General features: G+C 37.6%; 1 protein-coding gene across 1 annotated transcript; it reads left to right on the top strand.

The window, feature by feature from the left end:
- Positions 1-93: 93 nt before the first annotated feature.
- Positions 94-16,297, top strand: ZDBF2 (zinc finger DBF-type containing 2). The gene is made up of 7 exons (XM_054830378.1): positions 94-124; positions 3,302-3,413; positions 4,014-4,065; positions 4,576-4,627; positions 5,218-5,323; positions 6,152-6,279; positions 8,916-16,297. The coding sequence occupies exons 2-7, from the start codon at positions 3,390-3,392 to the stop codon at positions 11,755-11,757; spliced, it is 3,204 nt and encodes a 1,067-aa protein (XP_054686353.1). The 5' UTR covers positions 94-124; positions 3,302-3,389; the 3' UTR covers positions 11,758-16,297.
- Positions 16,298-16,510: the final 213 nt, after the last annotated feature.

Below are 16,510 nucleotides of genomic sequence, written 5' to 3' on the forward strand. Positions count from 1 at the left end.
CCCCTCCCACAGCGCAGCCATCTGCCCCGCCCCCGCCATGCCGACCCGACCCGGAGCAGGAAGCGGAGGATGACGCCCCTTGACCCCAGCGTGGCACGGAAGAGCTCACGGGGAAGCGATGGAGGTGAGACGGCCGGGGAGGGAGCCGGGCGGCGGGAACGCGCGCCGCTGTGCCGGGCGGGGGAAGAGGGGCCGGCTGGCAGCGCGGGGGGACGACGACGACGACGACGACGACCGTTAAGGGCGGGGGCGCGCGCTGCTTAGTGAATCTCCGCGCGCGCGGGCGTTAACGCGCGTGGGTGCCGGCAGCCCCTCGGCAGCGGGGCCGGGGCCTGGGCTGTGCCTGGCGGAGCTCCCCTCAAACAGAGCGCGGCCTTGCCCCGCCCCGCTCAGCTAACGGCCGGCCCGGGGAGCCGCCCGCGGCTCCGTCCCGAGTGGCGGCTGGGTGGTGAAATGGGGCGAGGGGGGAACCGTGGACACGCCGCCCGCCGTGGTCGTGGCGCAGCAGGGGACGGGACCCGACCCGGAGCCCGAGCTGGTGCTGTGTGGCGATGGGGCAAAAGCTGTTGTAACTTATTCACGTAACTGAAATAAGTTGTCGCTTCCCTGTTTGTGCTAGTGCTGCGGAAAACGGATAACTTTGTTCAAGGGGGAAGTTTTCCCGTTGTTTTCCCTGTGTCTACCCAGCACAGACCTTCTGTGGTGCAGGGGCGGTAGAGGTTTTCCTGAGGTGCTTTTGAAGGAGCAATTTTGATGGGGCGTTTTACCCCTTTGTATTTTACCTCTTGCAGGGCAACAGCGACCGTGTCTGGAGAGTTTCTATGACACTTTTATGTACTATCAGAATGCACCACTGATTTTTTTGACGTGTGCATTTCATGCCTTTTGATCGTCTCTTTATGAATTTCTCTTGTTAAATGGGATTGTCTAAGGCTTTTCATCCTCTGGCTGCTGTATGCAGAGTAATTTGATAAAACCAAAAAGAAGTATCGGTGTTAGAGACAGCTAAAGTAGCCTTCTTAGAAATTTACCACATCAATCATTTCTGTATGTAGCCAGTTGTTTTCATGTTTGTTACACTTTACAGGATTTTTCAGTGATAAAATGCTTAAGCTAAAGCTTATACAGATATAATTTACTTTTTGAATCCAACAGTTTAAGATACTTATAGTTGGAAGTATCTTAACTAAGCTAGAATTTTGCAGGCTTTGCATGGACATCTGAAAAATCCTTTGTGGATTTATAGCTGTAGTTTCTGTTTTGATAAAGTAAGGATTGCAGTTAGGCTTTTCAGATTTTGGCAACATAAATAAGGTACCTACAGAGCAGATTTCCTTTACGTGACTAGCCAGATGGTAAGCAAGCTGTGTGTAGTTTGAGTTCAGATTTTTTTCTTTGTCCTGTACACTAGTGGTCTCATAAAACACTGAGATAAAGAGAATAGGTTTTCCTCTCTTGTCAGCTTTGTACATAAGTATCTCTGAAGGATCTTCCTCTGATGTTTTTTCTGTCACTTACTAAACAAAACCCAGGCTTTTACAAATTTTACCTAGCACACCTCTCCTCCAGTGAGAAGATCTTGTCCATTGAATCTCCTTGAACTGTAGAAAGATGACAAGGAGATGCAGACTGGAGTAATTCAGTGTACTTATTTTCATAGTCCTGCACTGTTTAAAGTTACTGCGCTCCTAGCTCAGTTTAAATGTGCATAGGTCTGTGTCTTAGCCTAGGGATGTAACCTACAGAATTGTACTTGCAGATGAGCGGACTCCCAGTACCGCACCACCATTGAAATTATTTCTTCAAATAAGGAAGTAACGAACCGTTGTAGTAGCTATCCTCCAACATATTGCAGTTGAGATACTGAGATGAAACTAGATATTTGTATATCGAGATGGTTTCATCCAGTTTTGGAGCAGTGTACGGGGATGAATGGTCATGGTGCCCCCTGCTGCTGAGTGACCGCCCTGTCAATGGCGATCGCTCTTACTCTGCATTTGTAGCTTTATCTTAAGTGTGTATATATATATAATAAGACCTTAAAAAATCGGTAAGTTGACTTTGGGCACATGGAACAAGTTATTTTCCATAAAGCATCATTCATGAAAGGTAGTCTTGTGGATTTTTCCTTCACTTTCTTTGGGTTCCAGCTGTGTATACGACATAGAACAGGGTGACTGAGATCAGTTGATCTATCAAGAAAGCTTTTCTTAGTTGCCTAATGAGAAGATTTATAAGAACAGCTGGGGGGTTGTGTGTTGTGGTGTTTTTTTTTTAAATATTATTGCATGAATTGATACACTATGAGAAGGAGAATGAATCTGGTGTTTTCGGTGGGTGGTTTGGTTTGGTGGGGGTTTTTTTGGGTTTTGTTTTGAGTTGAGATATTAAGATATTCCTTCTGACCATAACTGCTATAACAGCCCTGCTATTTTATAATGAGCAGTGCACAGTCGGGGAAAGAGCGAAACAAGTTTAAAGAAAACAAACAACAAACCACACATCTGTCAACCCTGATGGTATGTAGCCTCATATAGGAGGATCTTTTCTACATATATGAGAACAGGAAAGGAGAACTCTAAAAACAGTTTATAAAGGATAAAAAGTAAAAGTGGTTGATTCAAAACTTTAAGTCTGTCATCCCACAATTACATAAATGGTAAGCCAAGAGCAGATCTAAGAATTGCTAAGTCCTGAGTTTTGAGACAGGATATGGTGCTTTCACTGTAACACTGTGGCAGTGATTGTGCAAATTATTGTGACCTTTTAGTCTTCCTGTCTGTAATGCTAATGATAATACTTCATTGAGTATATAATGATTAATTTATAAAATGCTTTGAACATCCAACCTACTGTGAAATTTCCAGTTAATGTATTACTGCAATATCAAACTAGTTTATGTAACGTAAGCAAAATGAAACGTTGTTTTTCTGAGCAGGTTCATGAATGATGCTCAAAATATATTCATTTCAATTCGGTTAATATTGAGGAATTTGTTTTCTGTTATTGTAGAAGTACACTTAATTTCATGAGTGCTAGCATCCAAAATGACAACAGTATTTAATACATAGGGACTATGAAGTTATTCCAGAAGGAATGGTTACATTTATGTAGGAAAGACTGTCAAAACAACTTCCATAATAAAAAAGAGGGATGTACTGCAGACTTCAAAAAGAGATTTATTCATTTTATCGAGTGATGTGTTTGCAAAGTGGTACAGAAAAATTTATGTGCCTTAGGGCATGGAAAACATGAGTTATTAACTCTGTTTTAAAATGCTCTTTAACTTTATTGTTGCCAGATGGGATGAGAAGAGAGAAGTGTCCTGCACTGCAAATGGCCTCCTGCTCGACATTTATTGTTTGCTAGTCTGGAGTCACCTTTGGTGGATGAAGAAGGTTGATGACTCTAAGGTTTGTACTAGAAAGCTGATTGTATGTTTGCATTCCATAACGTGAATGGACTGTGTGAAACTCAGAAGTCCTTTGTGTTTGGGCACCCTAAAGCATGTTAACTGCATGTTGCTGCAGTCATATTTTAATTAAAAATTGTGAGACTCAATGTTGGTTTTCAGATCTTTTGAGCAATAAGGATTACTTTTCCAGCCTGGGTAATTATTTTGTGTGGTCTAGGTCTTGTATGGTTTTTATTAGCATACATCTTTCATCTTTATTGTAAAGGCAACTTAGGAAATTAAGTAATTAAATGAATTTGACAAGGTTATTGCTTAATAATTTAACAAAGCCTAAGCTCTATTCATTTGTTAATTAGATCAGAACTTAGCCTCTTTTATCAAAGTTAACATGCATTGTTAAATATAATATTAGGGTAACCTAGTAAGCAGAAATTTATTTATAAAATGCAGCTTCATTTATGTCAAGTCTTGGTCTGTAGCTGAAACAATATAGTGCTTCTGAACGGCTTGGAGCTTGGACTGAAGGCTGAACTTGAGGATGGGCTTTACTGTGGGTTTTTTATTTTTTATTCTCAGTTATTTTATTTTTTACTTACAGATGTTTGACAGAATCAAACCATCTGATGAAGCTTCTGCTTCTTCAGCACAAGGTGAGAAGTTTAAAGTAGATGTTTTTGTTACGGTTTTTTAATGTAATAATTGTAGAAGCATTAGTTCACCTTGTAGTTTCAATTGCATACTTTGATTTCCTAAATTTCATTACGGAACATTAGATGGAAGAAGTGACTTCTGAATTGTCCACAGAGTTTCCACGTAGATGTAACTTTCTTGTCCTGTAATAAGCTGTTTAAGACATGCTGCATTTTGTCTCAGTGATCACGCATGTAACAGTATAAATGTAGATTGCCTAGTCTTAATCCAGACAAATCAGTAGAAAAATTCCCACTCACCTCAACCGTGAAAGAGTAAAGCTTATTTTATGAAGCACTTAGAGGAACTTTGAGGACAAAAAGATATCTCTACATGCTTTATTTAACTTACTAAACTTTTTATCTTCCTTTAAAATAGCAGTTTTGACAAATGCAATGTAAAAGAAGTAACTAATTGTAGGTAAAATTCTATTCCATCTCTTTGATATTCTGTTTTGTTTTTTTCTTTAGGAATCGAAAGACATGGTGTTGAAGGCGCTCTACAACAGGACAGCAATAGCAGGTAAGTAAGGTGATGATCTAACTGGCATCTTACTACTTTCACACAGAAAACCGGGAAGAATCTGTTTGTCAGCTTTTTCTGTTATGTTGTGTAATGGATGACAGTGATGCAGTAGATCAAGTGTATGATGGAGGTCCTTTTTGTACCTACATAGTATTAAACACTGTGGGGAAGGCTCATTGCAGTGCCCAAAACTAATGTGTGGGTGTTGGTATTTCTTTGTCTTCAGTCTATTTTTTAAAAAAACAGAAGAATGAGAATATGACTCTGCCTTTTTCTGGAGTGACAGTTCTCTTTGGATTTCAGCCAACTGAAATTAGCATTTGTGTTATCTGTGCCTTCAACCTTTTATCCTCTGTTCTGCATTTAAGAAAAATTTTCTTTAGTGAAATTTGCTTAGTAATACCTTAAAATATGTAGTCCTACTTGCCATTACAATGCTGAAATATAAACATTTATCTTGCAAGTTTATTCCAGTTCTATGGTAAGATAGATATTTAGAATTTCCATGTTAAGAACATGAATTAAACAACCTAACACTTCTCATTTTTTTACTGAAAAGTCTTGGTAATATTACCCACTTCTTTCAGTGTTCACACAAGAGGGCGAGAGCATCCTCGGCCTGGAGTATCCACAGTGCAAAATAGACAAGGGTACTGCAACTGTTGCCATGTACACTACAGTAATCTGGAACAGGTGAGAAGGCTTCTGCATGATTCAGCAACAGATAGCAAGGAGTACCAAAAGGCTTTATCAACTTATAAAATATCAGTCTCTAAACTGAACAACCATTACTGGTTTGTGAATTGCACAATGTATGCACTGAGTAGAAGATACCCTTCTTATCTGTTACCTGTTAAAAAGATGCTGGTGAAGTGGCATGGCTACCGCAGTCTGCTTTTCTGAAGTGGCACACTGCTGTGCATTGCATCCATTAGGTTTATTTCTGTGGCTTTCATCTTGAGATCTGTATATGTTGTAAAGTATTAGGGTTAATATGTTAGATATCAAGGCTGAAGATATTTGATCAACTATTTACTTTTTTGTTCTTTAACTCTGTCAGTTTCCTGTCTTTTAGACTTTTTTAATTAGAAAGTAGAAGTCTGTTTAATCTTCCATGCTTATGAAAATTCTCCTTAATTCGAGTGAATTACAGGATGTTTACTCATACGAAGTTCAAGAATATTTTAGTAGTCATTTATAGGTACATTTAGGGTATTTGTACTAGTTACAAGAGATTTGTGAGCAGCTGTCAGAGCTGCTAATTTAGGTTCCAACTCAGAAAGATGTTTCAATACATTTTAGTATTATTTGTGACTCCCATAAGCTTGCTTTAAAATCTCATTGAATCAAGGCCTTAAAATAGAAAAGGCTGAAGATTTTTCTTTTTAAATACTTTCACAGCAACAGTGTAATGTTTAATCTGGGAAACAGCATAATGTTTAACCTGGGAAGTAATTTTTAGGAACAGGCCAGTGTGTTATCAGTAGTATTAAACTAGTCATCTGTTTTATCTTTCACCAGCATGTTTTCAGCTCCCAGCACAGACATTTTACCACTTACTGTAGGAATCGTATGGGTACGAGTAGCCTGATGGAGCGTTTCCTTCAAGATGTTTTACACCATCATCCCCACAGATACCATGACAACAGGTATAATACAGCTGCTTTTCTTTTTTCTTCTTTTTTTTTTTTTTTAAAGTGTTGGTAGAATGCATGGATTACGAGTTCTTATCTTTAAGAAGGCCTTTATCGTCTGACCTCTGGAAAGTAAGCAAAGGTAAAATTTTGCAGCATGAATTTTTCAACATTTAGTGTTTGGACTCAACTTTACCTATGGAGCCATAGGTAGTGAGTCTGTAATAACAAACATCCTTTTTTTTTAAGGGTGTGTTAATACAATTTGCACCATTAGTTCAAAGCCAAAGTAAAATATAAGCTACTTCATTATGACTAGCATGCAGTGCTTTATCACTTTTTATGCAGTCATATTGCTCCTCGTTTTGTTATGAGTTGCAATGATTGTAGGGGACTTTGATCTACAGGATGTTCATATGACTGCCCTTGTGTTTCCTTGAAAGGCTTTTTTTGTTTGATGGATGGTGCTTCAGTCCCTGCACTGTGAAATACCTTGTAGGTCTTGGTCTTCTGATAACTTTCATTTCCATGCTACTTTGCATAAAAAGTTGTTTCATTTATGACACTTAGTGGCTCTGTAGTTCTCCTCGCATGACGTCAGTAAATAGGGTTTTCAGCACTCGTGATACTTAGTACTCTGAGAAGTAGTCTGGGAGCTGTTAGTAATTATTTTTGAGAGGCCATGGAGAATATGTGATGTTTCAGAAGGAGTAGGAAAAAACAAATGTAGCAATTGTCAATTATCAGTAGGGGCAGAGAGAGGATCTGCTTACAAACTTCTTTGCTTACATTACAGTATTTCCCTGAGAACTGAATAACCAAACTGTTCATAAGAATCTAGAAGACAGTGAAGTGATGAGTAATGTTTACTGCTGATTTAGTCAAGAAAAATCACATGAGGCCATCCTAATTTCCTTCTTTGACAGGATAACAGAATTCGTGAATAGAAGAGAATCATCTATCTTTGTTCCGTCTGTCATGTCACATCTATCATGCCATCTCTCAAAAGCCCAGCTTTTGTCATGTCCTTGTATGAGGTTTATAAGTAAACATAGGAAAATGTGGTTGGAGATTAATTGGTGATGAAATTAATATGTAGCTGGCTGGAAAACTGTTTTCTAAATTGTCAGTGGCTCAGAGAGAGAGAGAGAGAGAACAAAATCTAGAGGTGGAACGTGGGCCCTATCAATGAGCCCTATCCTGAGTTTTGAAGTAGGTGCTTTCAAGTATGAGTTATTGCGGGTGGGGTGTTGGGGAGTTTTCTTTGGTTTGGTGGTGATCCTATGAAGTATGTGTTTCTGGACTAAATCTTGTTAACTCTGTAGAGGTCAAATGTCAGTTTTAGTTTGGTTTTTTTTTTAAACATTGGCCAAACCTATCATTTTTTTTCAACTATAAACCAGTTCTTTCAAGCTGAGAATTCTTCCTTTATCCGACATCTCTCAGTAAAAGGCTGAGACATAGCTATGTTCAGATAAGTTCTCTTGTGATTGTTTTTCAGTGTGAAGTAGCTAGTTAGAAATACTTACTACAAGTTTGCTTGGTATCAGCTGGCTTTATTAATAACTAATGTCTGAGTCTTTCAAGGACTTCTGCACATGTTGACTATTAAGCATTGCTAATTGTATTGGTTCCTGATTGATTTTTAACTTTCAGTAAATGCGGAAGCCAAATTGTTATAACCAAGGAAATTACTGTACAATAAAATTTATTCACAATACTTCTGTTAGCAGATGAATGCAGCATAAGAGGTGCGTGGCTGTCTTCCATGCATTAAAGTAATCATCCATTTGGGTCTCGCAAGGTTTGGTTATAACTTTCAAATGAAACATAATATTCTCTCTTAAGTTACGTTTACTTTTTTAAAAATTATTTTCGTAAGATTTGCCCAGCTGTTACACATTGAAGCCTTGTGGGTTCCTGTGTTGCATAAGAGAAATAGTCCATATTTCTCTGTTCTGTTAATTCTGCAACACATAAACACTTGTATTTGAGGCAGTCCTAAAGACAGAACTGCCAGTTACAGAATATATAAAAATCTGTTGTTGTCACAGTAGGGCTGAACAATCATCACTTGGCTTCTGATAGAAGTGAGTCAAAGCTGTGGTATGTCTGTGAGAAACAGTAAGCATGGAATTCCTTGGCAACATGTGCAGGGTTCCTATCAGGCAGCCACATTTTGTAGGAAAAGGGGCATTTATACTCAATAGTATTTTTATACTGTACCATATTATAATGTTCCACTTCTCTACAAAAGTTCAATATTAATTGATAGTTTTACCAGTGAAATAATCTCTTTATAAGCTCACAACTTCAAACAAAGGCAATATCTTTAATTTTTTTTTTACTTTGCTGTATTTATAAAATGATCATAATGTGTGTTTGGCCATTCTTAAGGGTTAGTTGCATGAAGATGGTAACCAATTAATGCCCGAATTCTTATCTTTAGCTTTGTGGAGCGTTCCCCCCTCACCCTCTGCCCTTTTTTAAAATGGAATACCTTTGCTAAAGTAGCAGAGCTAGTAAGTTGAGTTTGTTCATTAGGTGTGATTACTCTAGGTAATTACTCTTCAAAAAAAAAAAAGACTTTGAAAAATCTTAAGCATGTTTACAGTATTTATATAAGGTGGGTCTTTTCCTCTTCTCTTTAGACCAACCTATGATGACATGCCACTCCCTGTCACTCCAGAGGCTCCTAGGATTGCTTGCCTGTCCCCAGAAGAGATGAAGAAAAAGAGGAACACAGACAGACAGGAGATTTCCAGCAAAGACCAGGAGTCCATTGGTGAAATATGCTCTTCTGCTCCATGCCTGTCTCCTCATGAGGGCACAAAGAAAACTTCTGTAACACAAGCATTTATTCAAAAGCTAGAAAGAGGGCAGGAACATGCTGTAAGAATATCGCAGCAGTCTGTGGGCATTTGTAGCAATGAGAAATGGGATGCCCTGAAAGATGCTCAAATTGCAAATCAGAGCCACGAAGGCCAGTTTACAGCTGTGAGCCCTGTACCTCAGCGTTTTTCTGTCAGTCCTATAATCCATAGGTCTTCTGTTAATCTGAAAACAGGAAAAAATATCAGGAATTTGGCAGCATCAAGTCCGATTCCACATAGAGGATGTGATAAAACAGGAATGGAGGTATGCAATAGTGATGTGTTACTGAACCCATGCTTGAATCCTGCTCCGGCACTGGTTCACCAAAAATGCCCTTCAGTTTCTCATCAGAATCCTATGTGCAGCTACAGCAGTTCTTTACCTATTACCTCAGGTCAATCTCTCTCAAAACGAGATGGTTTACGAACTCAGGATGAAACTTTGGTGTCTGATTTCCATCTCAGGGATACTGTGGGTGTCAGCAGCTCCCTACATCTTGGGACATCCCCACAACTAGCAAGATGCAAAAACGTGACAACGAACAAAGGTGATGAAAGTTCAGTGGATGAAACCATTGAAGATGTTATTTTGAAATACTGCCATGGAACTACGTCTGAAGAAATTTATTTCAAAGAAGAGAATAAACCCTATTTAACTTTTTCATCACTTCTGGACCATACTCGTTTAGAGAGTTCTGAAATGAGTTTTGACTGTGATGCACCTATTCAGGCACGAACAGACTTACCCAAGGCAGCTATAAAAGATATAGAATTCTTAAAAGAGGTCCAAATAAGTTTGCAAGATAAAGACTATGGAACACAGCTCTCTTCTGTTTTAAAAAGTGAGTCAGTGGAGAAAATAGAAGCAGTGAAACAGGATGTTGTAGTTCATACTGAAGAACCAGTTCTTCCAGCTCTGCCGCATGTGCCTCCTTCTTTTGTGGGAAAGACTTGGTCTCAAATTATGTATGAAGATGATATAAAAATTGAAGAACTTGTGCGTGATTTCAGGGAGGGTCGTTTTCGCTGCTACTTTGACAGTGAATCCTCAGCCAACTGTACAGGGAAGAGAGTGAAGAAAAAAAAGCAGAAGGATGAAAAAAAGAATATTGTTGAGGGTAATAGAACAGAAGGAGCATCAGTTAAAGCATTGCCAGAATTTAATGATGCTTTAAGTGGTGGCTCTGATTTTGATAACCCATCTTTAGCCTCAGATACGCTATGCAACCCACAAATTCTTAAAATGCCTAGGAAAAGGACATGGCGCCTGGCTTCAAGATGCCAGGTGGTTAAAGTCAGCCATGGCACCCAAACAAGTCTATTGAACTACCCTGTAGCAAAAAGAAAAATGTCTAGAAGGCAATCTGATCCAGCTGATCAGAAAACAAGCATCATGTGGCCAGAGAATGAAAGAACTCCAAACATGAAAACTAGACTATGTGCCCTTAAACTTCCTGAGTCTTATAGCAAGATTATGAGTCCTGTACAGCCCAAGACAGTGGTGTATGTACTTTCATGCCCAGAGATAAAACAATGTAAAGGTAAACCTACAGATCTTCCCAAAATGAGGAAAAATCGTAACTCCACAGATAGCAAGGACTCTGTAAGGTATAAATACAAACAGTGTTCTTTGAAGTATTATGACCCACTGACAAATCGAATTCTGAAAACGCCTCCAAAGAGTACAGTTGGGGAAAAGGCCAAAAAGCCCTCCCACGTTCGACAGCTTTTCAGAAGTCTCAGCTTTGATGCAAACATGAGGAAACTAGCTGATGCACAGAGAGAAAGCACGCCATCAAAGTCACTCAATTGGTCGGACTTCTATAGTTCATCTTCAGCATCTTTCCTGCCAGATCCAGGTAAAGGGAATGATGCAGCCTTGAGTCAAAAGGCAGATGGATCTTCTGTTTCCACTGAAAGAACAGATTGTCTGGTATCTGGTCACTCTGAGAACTCTTTTAAACACCTCATCATTTCACCTTTGAACTCTCACCAGTCTGCAGTAGAAGGAGATGGTAGATTAACTCCATTTAACAGAGTTACCAAAACTCCTCTGACCTCCATCAGGAGTGAGCGGTTAGAGAGGGAGAATCCAAAGGCAATATGGAAGAGAAAAGAAGGCACCAATAAAGAACCAGTTTTTTCCAGAAAGGCTGCAGGACCTATGTCTGTCAGATGTGCTGTTGGGATGAGAGGAAACAGAGTAACCACAGGCAAACAAACTTCTAGAACTAAAAAACAGCAAAAAGAGGGGATGAGGAGGAATCTTCGTCCTCGTGCCCAGAAATCTTCTGCTTTCTCCATCCATAGGTGCCAGACAAGGAAAACTACAGTGGGAAAGCACCTTAAGAAAGAAAAGCCTGATGCTAAAAAATTAAATGTGAGGAGGAAACCAAAAAGGACCTTTCTGAACTCAACAGTTGTCACAGGGATTCCTGAAAAGAGGCAGAAAGTCACATCGGAATCTTTTCCCAAGAAGCCAGAGCGAGCTTCATCCAAAGTCAGGAACTGGGAAGTAAGTGGAGATCGGGGTCACCCTAGCACTGTGAACCAACCCTCTAAAAGAACTTCTGCTGTACCGTTACTTCGAAACTGTCTTGTTCTACCAGGTGAGAGCTAGCTACCAAAAGAACTTTTTTTTTATAGCCAGCACCTGGAAAAAGATTGTGGGAAAGGAAAGGGAACAAAAGGAGGTCACAGATGAAGCAGTTGAAGTGCTAGAGCTGCAGGAAGTGCAAAGCCAGTCTAATGTGAAACAAGTACACTTGTAAACTCAGCTCTTGTTCCTGGAATACGGGGACATAATGTATTGCACTGTTCTACTGTGTAAAGCTGCAGAAGTTGTGCATTTGAGTTAAAAAGCACTTAGAATCCTATATACTAGACTTCACCTGTACATCAGAACAATGAGCTTGAATGGTATCATATTGGGTTTATGGTATTATCAGTGCGTAATAGTGCACTATAATAACGTAAAATAGAAGCTGTATTAATTAATTGTGCCTATTCTCATTTTTCCACATAAGTCTAAAGTACAAAAAATTACTCGGTGGTTATGCTAGAAATTAAATGATACATTAATCTGGGCTGAATTCTGTGTATGTATTTTGTGTTTGTGTATATGCACATCTCCTTCAACACATAATATATACTTGCCTATGGAGTGGCATTAAAATTAATACAGTATGATACAATTCAGATCAATTCAGTGCTTTCTTGAAATGAAACATAATTGTACGTGGTTTTATATTGAGTTTTTTTCCTCAAACCTTGTCCAAAGCAGTTATTTTGGACAAAAAGTCACTGTGGGCTCTCATCAAGCAATAATGGACCATGCTGGGAAGGAAATATGTCTCTCTAGGGCACTGTTCAAATGGTGGTGGCTAAAATGAAATCTCAAATTCCAAAAGAAATATAGGCTTAGGGTTTGGGGTTTGGTTTTTTTTTTTCTTTTTAAATAGCTTATTGATTAAGTTTATAGGTGAATTTCACATTCCTTAGTGGGGAGATGGAGAAGTTATAATACAAACAAATAGAAGTGAGTTGTTCTAGAATTTCAACCTTAAATTTGAGTTTCTGTGCTTTTTTGATTTTAATTGGGTGTACTATTGGTTACATTTTTATGTACTATAGTTGAAACATTCTTTTTAAACTTTCAGTAAAATATTTAAATAAACCTAAAGCAGCATCCATCTAAATGTATTAGAGTTCAAATGTCTGTTTAAACAGATATTTAAATATCTGTTTAAAAATCTTTAGTTGAATTAAAATTATATTCCATAGTGATTCATGTTTGGGTGCTGATGCTCTAATTACTGTGATTTTATGTCAAAAAGGACCATAGTGTTCTGGTTTAGTGTTTTCTTTTTTTTTCTTTTCTTTTTTTAAATAGGTATTATGATGACAGCTTATTTAATGTCTTCGAGAGACATAAACCCCAGATGTTTCTATGCTTTAAAATCCAAGATTAATTGTTCATTTCTATTAAGTTAAGCATATAGTTAAACATCATCACAATCGGGGCTCTGGTTTGTAAATCTGCAGTTTGGTATATTATATTGTCTGTCTGTCTGTCTTTAACGGTCTTTCTAAATGCTATAGTTGTATAATACATCTTTCAGAACATGACAAACATAGAAAAGACCAGACCCTGCTCCCTCTGCCATTGAACATAATATCTGTGCATTTTCCCCTGAAAAAAACAAAATAATTCTTGATTCATTTTCTGAAGTGTCAAGGGTCACTGGTTTGGATTGAGGTAAAGGTGGACTTTGAAATGTTTTATTTTAATATATAGTATATGAAGTTAATACAAAAGCTGTCATCATAAACCACTTACTAAAAAATTATTTTGGGGATTTTTTTAAATGTATGCGAATGTTTCCCAGGATAAATAAAAGATGTGCATGTACTTAAGCCAGCTGGAAACTAAGTTTCTTTACAAGTCAAATATGGTCTGACAGCTTTTTGATTTTATTTTTTATTTATTTATTTTATTTTTAAAAGTTGATTTCTATGGATAAATTTTCCTATGGTTGTCCGTAGACACAGAATCTTATGACTGTATTGCAAGTCACTGGAAAATGAAGGGTTATAATATGAGTTCTTATAGCCCTCTTAACTAATTGTGCCTGTATAATTTAATATTTTGTCTAATATAAAACTGATTTTTTTAAAGCAAAGTTTTAAAAGAATGGTTTTTATAGAAAGGCTAATTTTTAGATAAAGCAAAAAGAGATTTTTAAATAAAGTTTCTTTTAAAACAAAACTTTAAATTAACTCTATAGAAAAGTCCCATTCTAACATATTTTTATGATACAAGAATGTTTTCCTATCTAACTTCTACCATCTTATTTTTCACAATATTTTACACATGAAGAGCATGAATTGTGTTGTGGGTAAATAAGGTTTAATGAACATTGTACTTTAAGATCACTAGTGTTTGTTTACAGCCAAAAATGCTGTTCTCTATACTCATCCATTGCAAACTTGTGTTTCTCCACCACACAACTTTTCCTCGAAACTTTGAGTAATAAAAATATCTTGACTATAATATTTATAGCTTGTAATATCTTTTTTTTTTTGTAAGTAATAGATTCCCTTGTTAGGGTGGGGTTTTTAAAAAGAAAAATGTATTTAAATAAAAGTGTAAGTACTTCTATATTTTCCTTAAAAGAAAAAAAGAACAAGTATAAAATGTAACATTTTTGGGGGAAAAAAAAAAAAAAGACTAGGGTTACAAGTCTGGAAACATTTCTGTGGTTGACAGTGTCAAAATAAGACTTACTGTAAGCTTGGATGTTATTCTATGTCTCACTGTTTAGAAACCTCTTCTGTGCATGCTCAGTGACTACAGGGAAAAAGAGGGGAGGTGTGACAGGAGAAGTAAATGTAGAAAAAAGAATTGAAGATATGTGCAAAACAAAAAAATGCAGACAAATGCTCAAAATATCATGTTCATGAAGGAGAAAAGAAGGTTTCTGGGGTCTTGAGGAATTAGTCAAGCACTTCCCTACTAGATAAATGATATCAGTTCCGCTGCCATTATTGAATAGCACACTGTTTCGTTAGCAGCATGGCTGAAACTTCAAAATGTGATTGTGAAGTCTACACCAATGGAAAACTTCAGAGCTGAAATACTTTCTCACTGAAATCGATGGGAGGGTTGGTTGGTTTGGGGTGTGGGGGGGTTAATTTGGTTTTTGGTTTGTTTTTTAATGTTAGTGAACAAAGATGTTTGTCAGTATGTTTGCATGTCTTAATCTAGAGAAGCGAGAAAAGATAACTGGATTGAAGAGGAATAAATCTGAATCTAAATTTGAACCTAATTGGCAGCAGTTAGATGCAACTTATAATAGTTGTGAAAAGTGTTATCATTTCTTCTTCTATGCATATGTAATTTTGACCTTCTGCAAGTTTATACTTTTTTTTTATACCATTCATAATTTAAAATGTCTCCCCTCACAAAGTACCCATTCAACCTGTTAAAACAATCTCATTCTAAGCAGCTTGATTTTTATTATTTACTTGTATTGTGAAGCTGGAGCATGGCACAGACTCATACTGTGCCAGGTGCTAACCAAACATAGACTAGCAAGTCCCCAAAACTTTACATGTCTGATGCTTGCACCTAGCAGTTCTTCAGTTCCTTTTCTGATAGGATTTTTTGCTTTCTAGTTCTTTCTGACAAGTTTGCATCCAATGTTCTGGTAACTGTAGTTTGAAAGTGCTCCTTTCTGGGACTCAGCTAAAATGATGTACTTAGTTGTATTTATAATGAGACTATGACTTAATCTGAAGTTGTGTTTAAGTTTCATGCTAAATTTGTGCCCAAATGAGAATACATGTTTTCGTGGTTTTCATGTTCTTGTAATTGGCAATGTATTTTGCAATACATCTTGCTTGATGCTGTAATGTTTTATCTGTTTCTCTGTCTCTACTGTCTGTGGTCATTTGACACAATGTGAGTTTGCAAGAATACAGTGATATTACAAACTGGTCCAGTGCTGTTGCTGGATGTTCTTTCTTTGTATCTTCAGCTCATTTAATTTCAGATTTATTGTTTCCATTTTTTTCCCCAGTCATACATTTGGATTTTTGTTGTTGTTGTTGTGCAGAGGTCTAAATTACAGGACAGGATATTCTGTTTGGAAGTAAATCAGTGACAGGTAACAGAAATGGTTGGTGTCCTGATCTGAAGTGTGGAGGACAAGCTGGTATATGTGCTCCTGTGCTTGGGAGTCACTTACTTCACTGAGTAGTGCAAAACAGGAGTGGGATGATGATTCTTGATTTCTTTATCTGTTTTGCTTTCTCTGACCCCTAGGGTAACTGCCTGTGAATGGAGTAATCTGAATTCATACTTATTCTGCAAATAGAACTGTTTCAACTGTTGATGTTTTGGGAACAGATAAGACAAGTGAAATGTATCTCACTTGCTAATGCAGTGCAAATCCCAGAATTTTTGTCTCTAATGATTTATCTGCTATGAATTACGGGATTCCCAATAATCTTTTTCAGAAAATTTTGTAGTAGCATAGATCTGAGCATGCCCAGAAGCAAAGGTTTTGTTACTTGTTTGTTTATGTTTTGCAGCTATGCATTTATTCATTCCTTCAGCAGAACAAATCTTGTTTTAATAAAATAAAGACTGAATTTGCTTTTTTTGGTAGTTTCTTTATTCTTGAAGTGGAATTGAAACTATTTGCTAGAATTTGTTGTGGAAAGAACACCACAGAATGCTATGGAATAAGCTACTACTTTGAAGAAGGGCAGTCGTAATTTAATCAGCTGTTCACAACTGTATCATATCTTGACGCAGTGAAGTCTTCTGTAGACTTCAGTGAAGCCAAGATTCATCCCGTCCTGTGGCA

This window comes from Grus americana, chromosome 6 (genome assembly GCF_028858705.1).
Source record: "Grus americana isolate bGruAme1 chromosome 6, bGruAme1.mat, whole genome shotgun sequence".
Lineage (NCBI taxonomy): Eukaryota > Metazoa > Chordata > Aves > Gruiformes > Gruidae > Grus > Grus americana.

What these genes read in the sequence shown, in the direction of transcription:
- ZDBF2 (XM_054830378.1), top strand. Translation starts at nt 3,390, where the DNA reads ATGAAGAAGGTTGATGACTCTAAG. An exon ending in AGAAGGTTGATGACTCTAAG is followed by an intron (nt 3,414 to 4,013) that starts GTTTGTACTAGA and finishes TTTTACTTACAG; the next exon opens with ATGTTTGACAGAATCAAACC. An exon ending in CACAGATACCATGACAACAG is followed by an intron (nt 6,280 to 8,915) that starts GTATAATACAGC and finishes TCTTCTCTTTAG; the next exon opens with ACCAACCTATGATGACATGC.